Here is a 14,680-nt window from a genome sequence, read left to right as displayed (position 1 = left end):
AGACGCTGTGACGAGTGTTGATCTGCAGTCCCCTGCGCAGCCTTGGCTTTTTGCAAAGAGTGCGCAGGAATCAGCGCAGGTGTGTTATTCCGTTCATGAAGAAGCATACAGGAGCTCTTTTGTGTGCGCATACAGCCTGATCTGTGCTCTTTTCCGCTCCTTTGTGTGTACCGCCCCGTTGTGTCTCCATTGTTTGCGTTGAGAGGAAACATATACATACCCACCGTCTGAAGTCCCACTCGTCCCTCCCTCTCCCCACCACCAACGCATACAATCTCTCCCACTCGACCTCATAGAGCCCCGCCAAGATGGGTCCGTCGCGCTTCCCCACCCTGCTTCTGGCCCTCGTTGTCGCCCTCACCATCCTCACCACCACCATCTCCGCTCAACAAACATGCTCCGCAAAATCCAAATGCGGTGAGGCAGCCCCCTGCTGCTCCACCTATGGCTACTGCGGCAGCTCGACCGATCACTGTCTCGGCTCGTGCGACCCCACCTCCTCCTTCTCGCCCAACTCGTGCAAGCCCATGCCCAAGTGCAAGCCTCAAACCATTCGCTTCGACAACAATGCCAAGCCCTGGGTGGCCGCCGAGTCATACCGAGGTGATCCCAACCAGGCGCCCTTTACCCTCGATCAAGGTGTCGCCGAGGCGGGTAAGACGGGCACCAAGATGATCCTCACCAAGTCCGGCGATGCGAAGCGAGGGTCACTGCTGAGCACCACGAGATACTGGTACTACGGTCAGGCGAGTGCCGTCATGAAGCACGGCAGCTGGAACGGTGTGGTGAATACATTCATCGGCATGTCGAGTACCAAAGGTGAGTTCGACCCAACCATCCCTTCGAGGTCATATAAACATAAGATGTGCTGACGATTTTTTGCTTCCTTGCCATCACGATCACCACTACCACCATCTCACCCCCTCGGCGCACAGACGAAATTGACTGGGAATGGACGACTAGCGATGATCAAGACATGCAAACAAACTGGTACTGGCGCGGGGATCCAGATGGATACACCCATGGCTTCTCTGTCCCCAACACGACGCTCAACACCATCGCCCCTCCGCGCTTCAGCACGCGCGATTGGCACACCTACACACTCGACTGGTCTCCCACGCGTCTTCGTTGGCTCATCGACGGCACTCCTGTTCGCACGCTCACCCGCAAGAGCACGCTCAAGAACAACATCTACCACTACCCCTCCAGCCCTATGCGTCTTCAAATGTCCATCTGGGGCGCAGGAGATGGCACCTTCCAGGAAGGCACCGTTGACTGGTCCGGTGGCCTCATCGATTGGAAGCAGGCCACGAATGGAAGGTTTGTGAATATGGTCAAGAGCGTCACCATCAGCTGTGCCGATCCGGAAGATGTGAACGACGGCAAGCCGAATTACGTTTTCAGCGCCAAGCAGAGGAATGCCCAGAACGGTCAGCCGAGGGTGCTCAGCACAAGCAGATCAAGCATCATGAGCTAGACACTGCGCACAACTACCTTTTCGTTTTCAGACAATCACTTTTGGCGCCCGAGATGGGCAGCTCGCAATCAGGACACTCTACTTCATCGATCCCGACTGCCTAGTTTGCGACAAAGTCTGGCATTGAAAGGCGACTCATTGGAAGTAGTGCTCTGCTTGGCGATGGAAGTTTTGGGTCTGTCGGCAGTGGTTTGCGAGTCTTTGTTGTCCGCCGTCTCGATGCACCCCGCTCGCACTCTCCATGTCAGTCCGGAACCTTTCTGGTTCATATGCAAACTTGAATTGGTGCATCGAGACGGCGGACAACAAAGGCTCGCAACCCACTGCGTGCAGACCGAAAATTACATCGGCAAGCAGAGCACTACTTGCGCGAAGAGGCAGCGACACTGGACGATGCAGCTCCCTGCTGCTGCCCTTTGCTTGACGCTCCAGCCGCACCAAGGCTGAACTTCTCCAGATGCGCCAACACATCTCCCAGCCGCTGCAGCCTGACTTGCTCTGCTGTCCTCCCTCCCGTCCCTGACGCTGCATTCGACGCTGCCCCACCTGGACTGCCCTGCGTGCCACTAATCAACCCGGGCAGATGACCGAACAAGTCCCGTCCACCTCCCGGCGCAGTGGCAAACAGATCGTTCCCCGCTCCAAACGGATTGCTCGGCGCAGCAGTCGGCGTACTTGGCGCAGGTCCATCCTCCAAATCCCTCACTTCCTTCGCATAATCCGCCCTCCTCAACAGATACGGTCGCAACAATCGCTCGTCGATCTTGGCCAAATGCCCTTCGCGCATGTACGACTTGAGCACCGACGCCTGCACAATGAAGAGATTCCCGAGCTGACGAAGCATCTCGAAGCGATCCGACAGGACGGGGATGCCAAACGTGCCGATGGCATCCTGGTACATCGCCAGGTCTTTTGTTAGCATGATGCCGCCTGCTGCGCTGACGGTGTATTTGCGCAGATGGTCGAGGAGCAGGCCGTGGAAGGCGACGCCAATCTCGGTGAGGAACGTCTCGGCGTTGCGGGAGAGGTTGTTGTGCCGGTGCGCGTCGTCCGAGTCGTCGTCCGAGTCTGCGTTGCCGTAGGTGTCCGTGTCGGCCCAGCTGACGCGAGAGGATCCTCCGTCGATGGCACGGCTCGAACCGGGATGCTGACCCTTTCCAGGCGAACTGTGAATGTTGAAATTGCCGCTCGCGGAGGTGACCATGCGACTCGAAGACAGAGCGAGATTGGCTCTCGCTGCCTGCTGCACCTTCTCCAGCGCTTCGGAACAGGCCACGCACGGCTCGGTGTTCTGACGTGAAAAGGCCAGCTCGTCGTTCTTAGGCGCAAAGTCGTTCTTCTTCTGCAGCGCCAGCCGATTGGCGAGGAAGCTCACCACGTTGTCCGCAATCCTCTGCATCAGCGCATCGCACTTGCCCTCGACACGGAGCAGATTGTGGTTGTTGAAGATCATCATCTCCCTGCGCAAGGTCACACTGGCGCTTGCCAGTGGCAGCAGCGCCGTGTTGACATAATGCTGCCACAGTGAGATGAGCAGCTCGACCGTGCAAAGCAGCGACATGGCTGCAGAGGGGTCTGGAAGGATGGGTCCGCGCGTGTCTTGAGCGCCCAGCGCGGTCCAAGCCGAGTCGAGCGCTGTCTCGACATAGGTCTTGATGTAAGCCGAGGTCAGAACACGCAGCAGAGCAAACGTTGCTTTCGGCACCTCGGTCGGCGAGCTCAGATCGACACATCGGCCGATGGACTCGGCGTGCCATCGCAGCATCTTCTCGGCGATGTCGAGCGACAGATCGCCGTCTCCGTCCTCAAGCTCGTCCTCGTGATGACGTCCGCCCGAAACGTGATGGCCGTCAACGAGCGATTCTGCTGATGTCGACGCTGCATTGTTGTTGCCGGTGGCAAGGTTGGTTCCACGTACGCGGTCTGCGAGGATGGAGAGTTTGAAGAACGACGTCTTCGAGGCGTTCGAAGTGGCAGCTGTGCTGGTACTGCTCGCTCCGGTACCGCCTCCGAGATTTGAATTCGAGGAAGAGGCATCCGGGCCGGCTGAGATCTGATTGCGCACACGATCGAAAATGCTGTTGCTGCTGCCCTTCTCCTTCTTGACCACAGCGGCGGCGCGATGAAATGTGATGTACTTGGACAGCAGTCCAGCGTAGAGATCAGTCAAGCTCCGCGATTCCCGGTCGATGTAGCGTATGCCTTCCATGTACGGCACAAACAGCTCGTCCAACGACTGGTCGAGCATGGTGGCCAACGGACTGGCCGACGCGCCGGTCAAGTGACCCGCGCTCGCTGCATTGTCGTTGCCCAGTAGCGTCAGCGAGTCTGATGCACCTCCCTCTGCGTTGCTGCCTGCACCAGCGCCGCTTCCGTTTGCTGCGTGGGATGGACCGACAATGCCAGCACCGCGGTAGTCATACTGCTTCAAGTCGTTGACGAGACTCAAGGCGCTGGAACGTGCCAGGTGCAACGCCCTGAGAAAAGCCAGATGCGAGGTTGTGGGCTGCTGGCCGGAGGGAGGGTTGGGCTCGAGTGCCGCCGTTTTTGCGTCGATGTTTCCGCCCGCCCCGACGAAGGCGGGTGCGTGGACCTGCATGGCTTTGTCCATGATGACCTCGACAAAGCCTTGGACTGACTGCGCAAAGACACGCTGCAGGAAGGTCTGCATGACGATGAGCGGACTGGGAAAGACGGCCGAGATGATTTGCGCTTCGATTTCGACGGTCTGCCGGATCTCGTCGAACAGAGCTGTCAGAGCAGGTTCCGACTGTGGTGGTGAATGATCTGGGTCGGCCATGTGGGTCCAGATCTGGCTGAGCTCGATGCTGTTGGCTTCGCCGACACGGTCTTTGGAGATGAAGAAGTCGTGCTGGTTGACGTAGATCTGGACGCAGCTTGTTCCTCCGTTGAAAGCTTGCAGTACTTTGGCGATGTGCGACATCATCTTGGGATCGGACCTGCGGTAGAACTTGTCAAAGAGCTTGAGCATATCGCGCTCGAATCGCTCACAGTAGCGATCGATGGAGTCGCGGGTTTGATCACTTCCGGCGACGTCGACTTCACGGCTGATCGCAGCAAGACGTCGGGCGATAACGGCCGTCTTCATTCTCCCTTCGCGCCCGCCTTCTTTGCGCAGACGTTCGAGCTTGGATGTGTCGCCACGAGCGAACATGTAGTAGAACTCGATTAGATCATGTGCTTCACTGGCTCGATTACGCTGCTTGTCGATGAGTTCCAGCTGCTCGCCGATACGGATGGCAGTGCGACCCACTTCCGATATGCGGTCCTCTAGACTTGTGAAGGAGTTGCCCACGGAGACAAAGTTCTTGGAGAGCTCATCGAGCTTCTTGGTGTAGGCGGACTCTGCGACGTGCACCGAGGAGGATAGCTGCTGTGTTTGCGAGTTGATCTGAGTACGAATCTGATTGAGCTGTTCCGTGGCCGATTCCAAGGTCCGGATGAAGGGTCTCGGGTTGAAGGGGCCAGGGTCTGCCTTTGAGCGCTGCACCAGCTTCGAGGTGAGCTGAGCGATAAAGTCGTTGGTGTTGAAGTCATTCTGAAAGGTGTCGAGAGTGCATAGCTCTGCCACGATGGAGTCGTTGTAGAGCCGCGATGTAGAGGAGCCGGCACGATTGAGTGGTGGAGCCAATATGGGCGCTGCCCCCTGTGGTCTTGATCTGCTCGGGCGCGATTGCAGCTGCGGCTGCGACGGACCGCCGCTGTATTGAGACATAGTGCCGGTGCTTGAAGGGGCTGACTGCTTATAGGACCGGCTTGACTACGGATATGTGCACATGTGATGACGCTCGAGGTTGTAGGAGCATCGGCTAAGACATAATATCGCGCAGCGTAGCTTGGCTCAGCCTGATGCAACGGATCTTCCCAGATGTGACCTTGGCTGCTTTCGAAGGAAGACCGTCGGGTTCGAGTCGACGTCTGGCGTCTGCTCTGCTCCTGTGAGATCCAGGCCCGAGTGCGAAGTCGATGGGTGGCGGACTATGGTGATTGGGACGCAAGAGTTGGTGTGAACATGACGAGGGAGGAATGCAAGCGTGTGTCCGTGCGGGCCAGCAAGAGCAACAGCTAAGCGCTCTAACAACTCTAATTTATCGGAACTCGGAATTGAAATTTTAGGAAGAAGTCCTTTCTTACCGCAACTTTCTTACCTTCACCCTTCCGCACTTGACACCACAACTCGCTACCTCGATCGTGTAAGCTACCTACAGTCTTGCGGCGTAGAGACAGAGGAAAAATGCCGTCCTCCTCTACGGGTGCAATCTTTGGCAGCTCGAGTAGCTCGGCTGCTTTCGAGCTGCCCGGACCAGCTCGATCCGCTCCCAGGCTCGAGTTGCTTCTCAACCTCATCACACCGTCGTTGGACGCGCAGCAGGCAGACGAGATCCTGGCAATCATCAGCCAGTCCGGCCTTCTTGCGCAAGTCCCGCAAGACGAAACACGTCACAAGCTCACGGTCCGGATCAATTCGCTCATCTCGTCTCAAAACGCACTTGGCTATCGTCTCGCCCATCTCTGGATCCAGCAAGATCCATCGGTGTGGAACGACCACTTGATCTCAAATGCATCGACATGGGCAACACAGATCATAAATCTGCTATCAGCTCCCGACAAGCTTCTGCTGCAGCGAGAGCAGTCCGACCGTCTTCTGGCCGCCGCACTCCAGTTTGCCGTCACCCACCTCTTTCCCGAAAACATCGCCTCCAGGCAGGAGTTCTACCGGCAGGTTGTTCACCCGCACCTTCCCAAGGTAGTCTTTGGTCTGGCACAACTACTCGAAAGCATTCTCTTGAAGCAAGAATCCGAAGGCATCACCGCTTTTGGCAGCCATCTGCATACTGTCTTGATCTTCATCGATCGACTCCTCCACGCCCACGCAGCACAGTTTCGTCCCGTATCATCGCGCGTCCACGAATGCATCACCTCTTTGCTGTACAGTGATGACGCTCTGCTGATTCCGCAGCCCATCTTCACCTCTGCGGCGACTGTCCTCTCATCCCTCCACCTCACCGGTGCTCTCGCTTCAAAGGGTAGCGAGGCGTCTGGTGGCTCAGCTCGAACTACCCAGTCTCAGCTCTGGGCGGCAACACTCGAGATTCAGCTTCAGCTCGCCTCCGAAGCTTGGACCCATGCGACCTCCAGCTACGAGGTCACCACCTCTCCTCCAACCGGCACCGAGGGGCGCGGATCATCAGCATACAAGCACCTGGCTGCATATGCGAAAGACCCTCTCGCAGCAACAAAGCTGGCGCACACCCGCCTAGCGCTGCTGCTCGGCAGTCGCGGACGGTCCGGCTTGATCAACTCTCATCTTCGATCCCCTACCACTCGTCCAGTCCCCATCGCCGCTGGCAAACTCATCGCTCTCGTCTTGGATATGCTGCGAATCGACCTCAACAGCAGATTCAAACCCACCGCCGAAGCCAAGGTGTGCTCGTTGCAGGCATCTCACCTTTCCACTCTGCACACGAGAGCACTGGCACTCATCGCTCAGCTCGCCATCACCGCACCTGCCGCAGTGTCATTGCAAGCGTCGAGGGTGCTAGGCGACATCTGTCGTATTGCAGAGACAGGCGTTGCTTCGTCTTCAGCTCTGGCGGGTGCGCGTCTCAAGCTGGCCGCGATGCGTACACTTGCTGTCCTCGTGGGGAGACGCGGTGTCACTCTCCCTCTCGATCCCGCTGGGCGCACCGCATTGCGTCTTGCGCGTCTCGCCGTGACGCAGGTCGCACGATCCGTTCTGCAACCCATCCCTACTTCGTCGAGTGCAAGTGCGGGAGATGCACGAAAAGCAAAGAAAGCGCGTCTCTACGAATCCGACTCCATGTTCGCATCCCAGCTGTCGGCCAAGGATCAGATTCACACGTTGAGCGTCGAAGAGATCGCCTCGACCCAAGCGGCGCTCGAGATCCTCGTCGCCGTCTACCCGCTCCTCACGACGAACCTCAGCGCGGTGCACTACGATCAGATGCAGCTTTCCGTCCAGACGATCCTGGCGCTGGTCGAGGTGCTCTCCGACTCGCTTTCCACGCACTCCGCGATGCTTCGGCACCAAAGTGCCGGTTCTGGCGCGCTCACTTCAACGACGCTGCTTCGAGCAGCCATCGAGGCACTGGCGGACCTCTGCTTGGATTCCCCGTCAAGCACGCTCGCCCTTGTTCTGCCGAGAGCCATCCCGGTGTTGGACAGAATCGCCCACGCACCAGGTGGAGCGGGCGATGCCCGCATCCGAACTGTGGCGGAACGCGCGCTGATGCAGGTACACGCTAGTCGTCGGGGCAAGTTCGTACCTGTCGCCCGAGGTGTTGGGTTCGGTCCTCGCGCGGGGGGCGATATGGAACCCGCACCTGACGGCTCGAAGCTTACCTCCGACGTCCGTGCGATTCCTGTTGGCGAAGCGCTCGAGTCGGGTCTTCAGAACATTACCACTGCTATCCTCGGCAAACCTGTTCCGATTCAGGTGGAGGGGGAAGAGCGAATGGATGTGGACGCGATCACTGCCGAATCTGCGGAACTGTTCAACGCGACCGGATCAGATGCTGCTACCCCCATCCAACCCGCACCTTCTGCGACGGGGGTGGGTTTGGGACTGCCCACTTCGCCACGACGCGCAGCGACGGAAAATCGAATCTTCTCCCCGGACCCGGTTAAGCCAACCCATCGACCTAGCACGCCCCGCATCGGCAGCCCGAACGCTCACCCGCAGGGAAGGTCGAGACCCGCTTCGCCGAGTCTTGATGTGAGCGGAGCAGGTGGGGGCGCACCGTTCCTTACTCCTGGGAGAATCAGCACTCCGGTGGGGGCAGGCATTACGGAGGCTGCGGTCCATGCTGCTGCACAAGTGGTGGAGACGCCTGATGTGACAGAGGTCGTGCAAGAGATCGTTGATGCTACAACGGCGGAGGGAGATGGGGGAAGAGAGGAGGTGCGCGAGACGCTGTTTAGAGGTAGCGATGAGGATGAGGATGATGAGGACATGCCTGAGATCGATATGGGCGAGTCGGACGAGGAGGAGGAGGAGGGGGCCTAGCCGACCATCGCAACATGTCCCTGTACTTTCATTGGCTGCCGTTGCACGTTTCAACGACACAGCCTCGCAGCACAACCACACTTCACATCACATCGTCGTCTGATCATTTCTCGAATGCATCTTTTGTGTGCCCATCATCTCTCTACTTGGTCTTCTTCTTGCCCTTCTTGTTCTTCTGCACCTTGGTCTCCTTCTCCTGTTCCACCTCGACCTCCTCTTCCTCGTTGAAGACGTCCTCACCCTTTCCGGTGACCTTGTTGACTATCGCGCCCACCAACCTCACGGGCCACGTCTGGAGCATGCCACTTGGCCTGGCGTCGTTTTCGTCCAGCCTCACCCAGTCGCCGCTAAACCTGTCGAGCAGGAGCACGTCCTCGCCCTGAACGAGGCAGTCTACGATCGGGGCTCCATCCGACGAGGTGGCGGCGGAGAGGGCGGTTCGCGCAAGGTTCTCCTGAACGTCCCAGTCGACGGTGCCCCCTTGGATCGCGGTGGAGCTGGGGAAAGCGGGGAGGGGGAATCCGGTGATTGGAACTCTCACCTTCCTCTCCGTCTCCGTAACCTTCGACCCACCCACAGCGGGTTTTGCGGGGAACAGCAGACCCGCGAGCAGTGCCTGGTACCGAGGACCCCACGCCACCGCCCGAGCGCTCATCTTGAGCCTCTCCACCTTGGCCCTCTCCTGTCCGCTCGTCAAGCGGCTCACGCCCACCTCGACGAGCATGCTCACCAGCACGATTCCCACCATAACACTGCCAAGACCCGGACGATAGCGTTCGTAAAAGTACCCATCGCGTCTCCACTTGGGGAAACCAGAGCGAAGGAAATGGTCGTAACGATCCTTTCGTTCGTCGCGCAAGATCTTGTACACCAGCCCAAGACGCTCGAATCTCTGCTGTGCGCCTTTGACACCAGAATTCTTGTCCGGGTGCCACTCGAGCGACTTTCTACGGTAGGCACGCTTGATCTCGGACGAAGAGGCAGAGATGGGGATATCGAGCAGAGAGTAGAACGTGGTACCCTTGCCGATGGACGTGGTGAGCGCCGATTGGAGCTCGAAGATCTCGTGGTCGTCCTTGTCCCAGTTCGAGGCGGAGGCGAAGCTGCATAGCGTGACCAGCAGGAGCGCTGCGAAGAGCACGAACCGAGGGAGCCTCATTGTGAATGAAAGCCGCCCGAAGAGTGATGTAGGTGGAAGGAAAGGAAGAAAGTGGGCGTGCCAAGCGAGAAGAGTGAGCTCGGCGACGTGGCTCGTTCGCTGTCGAGCGTTTCTTCTCAAGCTGTCGCGTCTCCGCGTCCACATCAGCTAGCTCTAACAAAATTAGTTTTTTTTTTCCTCGAGGCTCTTGCACTTCTCACACAAGCACTCCCTCTTCACTCTTCTACAGCCATCAGGCCGCCCCACTGGATATGCATACGAATCCATTGACTAAGACAGAAGCATGCACATACAGCAGCGACCAAGATATGCCTGATCAGCGTGCTCATTCCACCAACACAAGCCGAGCCTGACACCAAGCACCCCCAACATCCGCTCTCCTTTCCCCTGAGGTGCATTTAGAGCACGATAGCGCCAACGAGGGCAGCCGAGCCCATGGCGACAATACCGGCCATCGAAGCGCCGCCCATCAGGGACGGGGCGGCGTTGGAGCCCGACGAGCCGCCCGACCCGCTGGCGGCGGGAGCGGAGGACGAACGAGCTCCGGTCGCGGCAGCGCTGCTCAAGCTAGCAGCGAGGCTCGTAACGCTTGCCTGGTTGACCGCAGCGGTCGAGCTAGGAGCATCCGCCTGGCCGACCTCGATCTGAATGTAGTTGGCCGCAACAATCTTGCCCAAGCCACCGTCGGCGTTGTTGTAATAGTCCTGGAGCTCGAGCGTCTGGATGGGCGCGTTGGCAGCCGGGATGGCGGGGGCGGTAAAGTTGTCAAACTGCTGGAAGACAAGCTGCATGTAACGGTGCGGGCCGTCGTTGGTTGCGGGCAGAGGCGCACCGTAGGCGACGCGAGCGGCGGTCTGGTTGCGCAGACGACCAGTGGAGGCGTCCCAGGTGAAGTTGTTGCCGAGGTAGTGGCAGAAAACCTCAGTAGAGGTGTTCTTGCCCGCAACGCCGGCGTCGAGGAAGGCGACGGTGAAGCGCTTGTCGTTGCCAAAGAGCGATGCGTTGGCCGCCGCAGCAGTCTGAGCGCTAATGCGGAAGGCAGGCGCACTCTGAACTTGGGCAACGGTGAGCTTGTCGCCGAGGCGCGAAACGGCAACGTCGCCAAAGGTGACGTTGAGGACACCCTGGATGTCGAGCCACGAGGCCTGGACGGGTTCAGGGGTGAGATCGGCCGCAGGGAAGGTGAGCTGGATGCGAGCCACCTGCTCGTACGAGGCGGTGGAGTTACTGCTCTGGGCCGAGACGGCCGAGCCCAGAGCGAGCACGGCGGTAGTGAGGAGCGAGACCTTGGAGAAGACCATTTTTGCGAGGTGCAGTAGAGTAGAGACTGTGTGTTTCGAAAAGGGAGTGAGATGGAGGACAAAAGGAGCGTGGTGACTTTATATGGAGGAGCGGGGCAAGGAGAGAGAGAGGGAGGAATGGGCCAGATGAGCTTGGGCTGTGTGTCTGAGTCTGAGAAGCGTCGGCAGAGTGACGATCAGGGTAGGGGCTGGCCAGCGATGCCGTCTAGCCGAGAGGGGGGCACAGGCGGGCCGTCACATTGCCTGCGGTGCTCGTCTAGCGAGCCAATGATTCTGCGGAACGAGATCGACGCCGAGGCGATGGCACTGCACAATAGCGGCTTGGGTGGGCTCGGTGTGCTGTGCGCTGTGTGCTGCAGGCCAAGCAAAAGAGGCGCAAACTGACAAAGTGTTGGTCTCAGGGACGCGCCGCTCAAGCTGAGCCCGAAAAGCTTCTTTGACTCGGCATCAGCAGTTTTCGAAATGATCTGCAAGGTGCACACTCGGAGCAGCCATCTCACAGAACCGCCCCCTCTGCACGCATCGCTCGTCTTGTGCGGGCCGGCGTTGTCGCCATCGAGCTCTCATCGCAAATCTCGCCGTGCTTCAAAACGCGACAGGTAGGCGCAGATCAAAGGTTGTCTATGAAGGCCCCATCGGAAGGGTCGACCCGCTGTAGCGTAACTGCGGTCCGTGGAAGACCGCCAGCTAGCGCGCTTTGTGTTGTGACAGCGAAGCATCGAAAAGGAGCAGGGTCTCAGCGCGTCGCCAAGGGAAATTTCTGCTGAGTCGACAAGGCGCGAGCCTCTCCTGGTCGAATTTTCATGAGTGTTAGCATGGCGTTGATCACATCTTTGACCTAGACCCCGGATCACGGGCGAGCCACCGGCTACGTCGGCTTCCATTTTTGATGGTCCACCTTTTACCGTGAGTTGTGGGGAACAAAGACGTCTTCGCATCCATCCTTCCTCATCCCATCAACGACATCTTGCACGACATCATCACACGGCGCCATGACGCGAGACTCATCGTCAAGCCCCAACGGGCCAGTCGCAGGGCCATCATCACAGCCCGCTGGCATGCCAACCCCCGAACAGCTCGCCTCGGAACCCGCCGCAACCGACGCGCAGATCCCACACCCACCCCCCTTCTACTCTTCTGCATCGCAAGCAGCCACCGCCTCCATCGCCTCGATTCGTTCATCCTTGCACAAGTTCCCGACGCCGATCCTCAAGATCCAGCGAGTCAACCAGCTAGATGCCGAACTGCTCGATCGCGAGCTCGCGGAGTTGCTCCTCGATCCGGTCAAAAAGGCGCTTTCCTCCATCCGATCCACGCTTCCATCCGATCTCGAGCCGGAACTTCTTCTCCTCCTAAAACTGGCTTTGTTCAAATTCAGCATCGTCGACCGCGGCGCATCGTACGGGTCGATGCTGCAGAACCTCAAGTATCGTAACGAATGGGCCCATCGTGGAGCCCTTCAGTCCACTGCTCGGGACCAACCTCTTTCCCGCTTGCAGCTTGCCCTCTACCCGCTGCTCACCATCATCGCTCCCTATGCAGGAAGCAAGTGGCAGGACCACATGACATCGCTCAGCTACTCCGACATGCCCTCTCGCGATCCGCGGCGGCTCCTCTGGCGGCTCACCGACGCCTCCCAACGCGTATGGTCCGCACTGGTCCTCGCCAACTTCGCCGTCTTCCTCGCGGATGGCAAATTCCGTAGTGTCGCAGACCGACTTTTGGGCATGAGGTTGACCTACGCACAACGGACGATGAACCGCAATGTCTCGTTCGAGTTTCTCAATCGTCAACTCGTATGGCATGCGTTTACGGAGTTCTTGCTCTTCCTCCTACCCCTGGTGCGACCGAAGAGGCTGTTCAGGCGGTTGATGAAGTTGCCTACGCATCCGAAGCTGTTGGGTGTCGTATGGCGGATGTTGCCGTTGGCGATCAGTAGGAGATTGGGGATGAAGCAGGATGCGGGGGGTCGAACGAGGTTTAATCGGGAAGATGTGTCGATGCCCATTGTCAAGCAGGTTGTTGGTGCAGCGCCGGGGAAGGCGGGCGACAAAGCCGAAGAGACACAATCCCAACTTGGACCGTATCATCACCTGCCAGAGGAAGTCTGCGCCATCTGCTTCCAACGTATCGAGACGTTAACCGGCTCACGACGCGATCCGACCAAGATCGGCACGGGTGGGCTCAGCATGGGCATTCCGACGTCGGACCCGTTGGATCCGAGTTCGGGTCTCCTCGCGCCCAACCGACCCAATTCGGCTTCGCAACCGCTGAACGCTCATACGGGTGTGAACGCTTCGGATCCAGCAAGGAACGCCGTGCTCGGCGTATCCCCCGACGGAATCGCGTATGCAGACGCCATCGTGACGACACCGTACGAGACGGTTCCGTGCCACCACAAGTACTGTTATGTGTGCATCGCAAAGCAGCTGCTGGATGAGGAGATGGAGGATGAGCTGGATGAGGAGGACGAACGGGGTGGGAGAGGGTGGAAGTGCTTGCGGTGCAACACAAGAGTGAGGGAGACCAGGAGGGCTGGGCTCGATGTGACGGTTCCAGATGAGGACGACGACGAAGAGGAGGAGGTCCTCGACGAGAAGGCAGGGTAGACTGGCCACATTGTACCATCAGCGCTGTAGTCATACCGAATGCTGCTGTTTTGTCCCAATGAGTCTCGTCGTCGAATGTGATCGCCCACGACCGGCGAGCATGTGAAGAAGAGAGAGCAGTGCAAGTGCAGCATCGACACCCTAACAGATCTGAGAAAATCCTTTCGACACCTCCACCTCCGCGAATTTCGCCGTTGCGTTTGTTGCTAGCTCGGCGAATTCCTTCCTTACCACCCTGCTCCTCTTTCGACCCATCGTCCTGGCCTTGCTCCTTCTGCACCTCAACTATCTCGTCCGTCGCAATAGACTAGACCGCCTTTCGGGATCTCTGCGAATCTCTTACTCCTCGCAACAAATATGGTCCGGAAGCTCGGCAAACGGGCCAAAGAGGCTCCCACCACCTCCACCTCCGCAACCTCCTACCTCCACCCACCGTTCACCCCTGGCATCGTGTCAACTCTCGAGTCGCTCAACAGTGGTCCCTTGCCATCGCTATTCGTCTTTGATCTGGATTACACGCTGTGGCCGTTGTGGGTGGATACGCATGTCGATTCGCCCCTCCGACGGCGCGGGGAGGACATCAACAAGGTATACGATCGAAATGGGCAGCCGCTGAGCTTCTTTCCGCATGTACCGAGCATTTTGTTTTGGTTGAGGAGGAGGGGGGTAGAGGTGGCAGCGGCGAGTAGGACCAGTGCGCCGGCGGTGGCGAGGCAGGCACTGAACGGGCTATTCCTCGTCGACGATGAGCAGTATGTCCCCCACCCAGGGTCGAACGACGAAGAGGGAGAGGCATCGGGCAAGGAGGCGAAAGTGGTCAAGGCAATAGATTTCTTCGACTACCAAGAGATCTATCCCGGCTCCAAGATTACGCATTTCCGCAAGCTGCACGAGGACTCCGGTGTGGCGTACGAGGACATGGTCTTCTTCGACGACGAGTATCGCAATGCCGAGGTGGGGAGCAAGCTGGGAGTGCACTTTGTAGAGGTGGGACATCAGGGGACGGACGTGGCGCTGGTCGAGAAGGCCGTGCGCGAGTGGCGGGCCAAGAAGGCGGCGAGAGCAAAGGCCGAGCTGTGAGCATAG

At 58.7% G+C, this 14,680-nt stretch overlaps 7 protein-coding genes across 7 annotated transcripts; 4 read left to right on the top strand and 3 right to left on the bottom strand.

Annotated features, from left to right (window-relative positions):
• Positions 1-308: 308 nt before the first annotated feature.
• Positions 309-1,477, top strand: PSEUBRA_000344 (Glycoside hydrolase, family 16; the record flags this gene model as incomplete). The annotated part of the gene is made up of 2 exons (XM_016435952.1): positions 309-819; positions 936-1,477. 2 exons carry the CDS (start codon positions 309-311, stop codon positions 1,475-1,477), a joined length of 1,053 nt encoding a protein of 350 aa, XP_016294934.1.
• A 361-nt stretch (positions 1,478-1,838) lies between these two features.
• Positions 1,839-5,213, bottom strand: PSEUBRA_000343 (Exocyst complex component Sec10-like protein; the record flags this gene model as incomplete). The annotated part of the gene is made up of 1 exon (XM_016435931.1): positions 1,839-5,213. One exon carries the CDS (start codon positions 5,211-5,213, stop codon positions 1,839-1,841), a length of 3,375 nt encoding a protein of 1,124 aa, XP_016294933.1.
• Positions 5,214-5,732: 519 nt separating this feature from the next.
• PSEUBRA_000342 (uncharacterized protein) lies at positions 5,733-8,525 on the top strand (the record flags this gene model as incomplete). Its single annotated transcript, XM_016435949.1, has 1 exon — positions 5,733-8,525. The coding sequence occupies one exon, from the start codon at positions 5,733-5,735 to the stop codon at positions 8,523-8,525; it is 2,793 nt and encodes a 930-aa protein (XP_016294932.1).
• Positions 8,526-8,667: 142 nt separating this feature from the next.
• On the bottom strand, positions 8,668-9,684 carry PSEUBRA_000341 (DnaJ; the record flags this gene model as incomplete). Its single annotated transcript, XM_016435930.1, has 1 exon — positions 8,668-9,684. One exon carries the CDS (start codon positions 9,682-9,684, stop codon positions 8,668-8,670), a length of 1,017 nt encoding a protein of 338 aa, XP_016294931.1.
• Positions 9,685-10,082: 398 nt separating this feature from the next.
• PSEUBRA_000340 (Phosphatidylethanolamine-binding protein PEBP) lies at positions 10,083-10,985 on the bottom strand (the record flags this gene model as incomplete). Its single annotated transcript, XM_016435934.1, has 1 exon — positions 10,083-10,985. One exon carries the CDS (start codon positions 10,983-10,985, stop codon positions 10,083-10,085), a length of 903 nt encoding a protein of 300 aa, XP_016294930.1.
• A 992-nt stretch (positions 10,986-11,977) lies between these two features.
• On the top strand, positions 11,978-13,594 carry PSEUBRA_000339 (Pex, N-terminal; the record flags this gene model as incomplete). The annotated part of the gene is made up of 1 exon (XM_016435959.2): positions 11,978-13,594. One exon carries the CDS (start codon positions 11,978-11,980, stop codon positions 13,592-13,594), a length of 1,617 nt encoding a protein of 538 aa, XP_016294929.2.
• Positions 13,595-13,951: 357 nt separating this feature from the next.
• On the top strand, positions 13,952-14,674 carry PSEUBRA_000338 (Magnesium-dependent phosphatase-1, eukaryotic/arcaheal type; the record flags this gene model as incomplete). Its single annotated transcript, XM_016435961.1, has 1 exon — positions 13,952-14,674. The coding sequence occupies one exon, from the start codon at positions 13,952-13,954 to the stop codon at positions 14,672-14,674; it is 723 nt and encodes a 240-aa protein (XP_016294928.1).
• Between the last annotated feature and the right edge of the window lie 6 nt (positions 14,675-14,680).

This window comes from Kalmanozyma brasiliensis, assembly GCF_000497045.1.
Source record: "Kalmanozyma brasiliensis GHG001 unplaced genomic scaffold PSEUBRA_SCAF1, whole genome shotgun sequence".
Lineage (NCBI taxonomy): Eukaryota > Fungi > Basidiomycota > Ustilaginomycetes > Ustilaginales > Kalmanozyma > Kalmanozyma brasiliensis.
The sequence above is the reverse complement of the archived record's forward strand: the minus strand, read 5'-3'. Positions and strand labels throughout refer to the sequence as shown.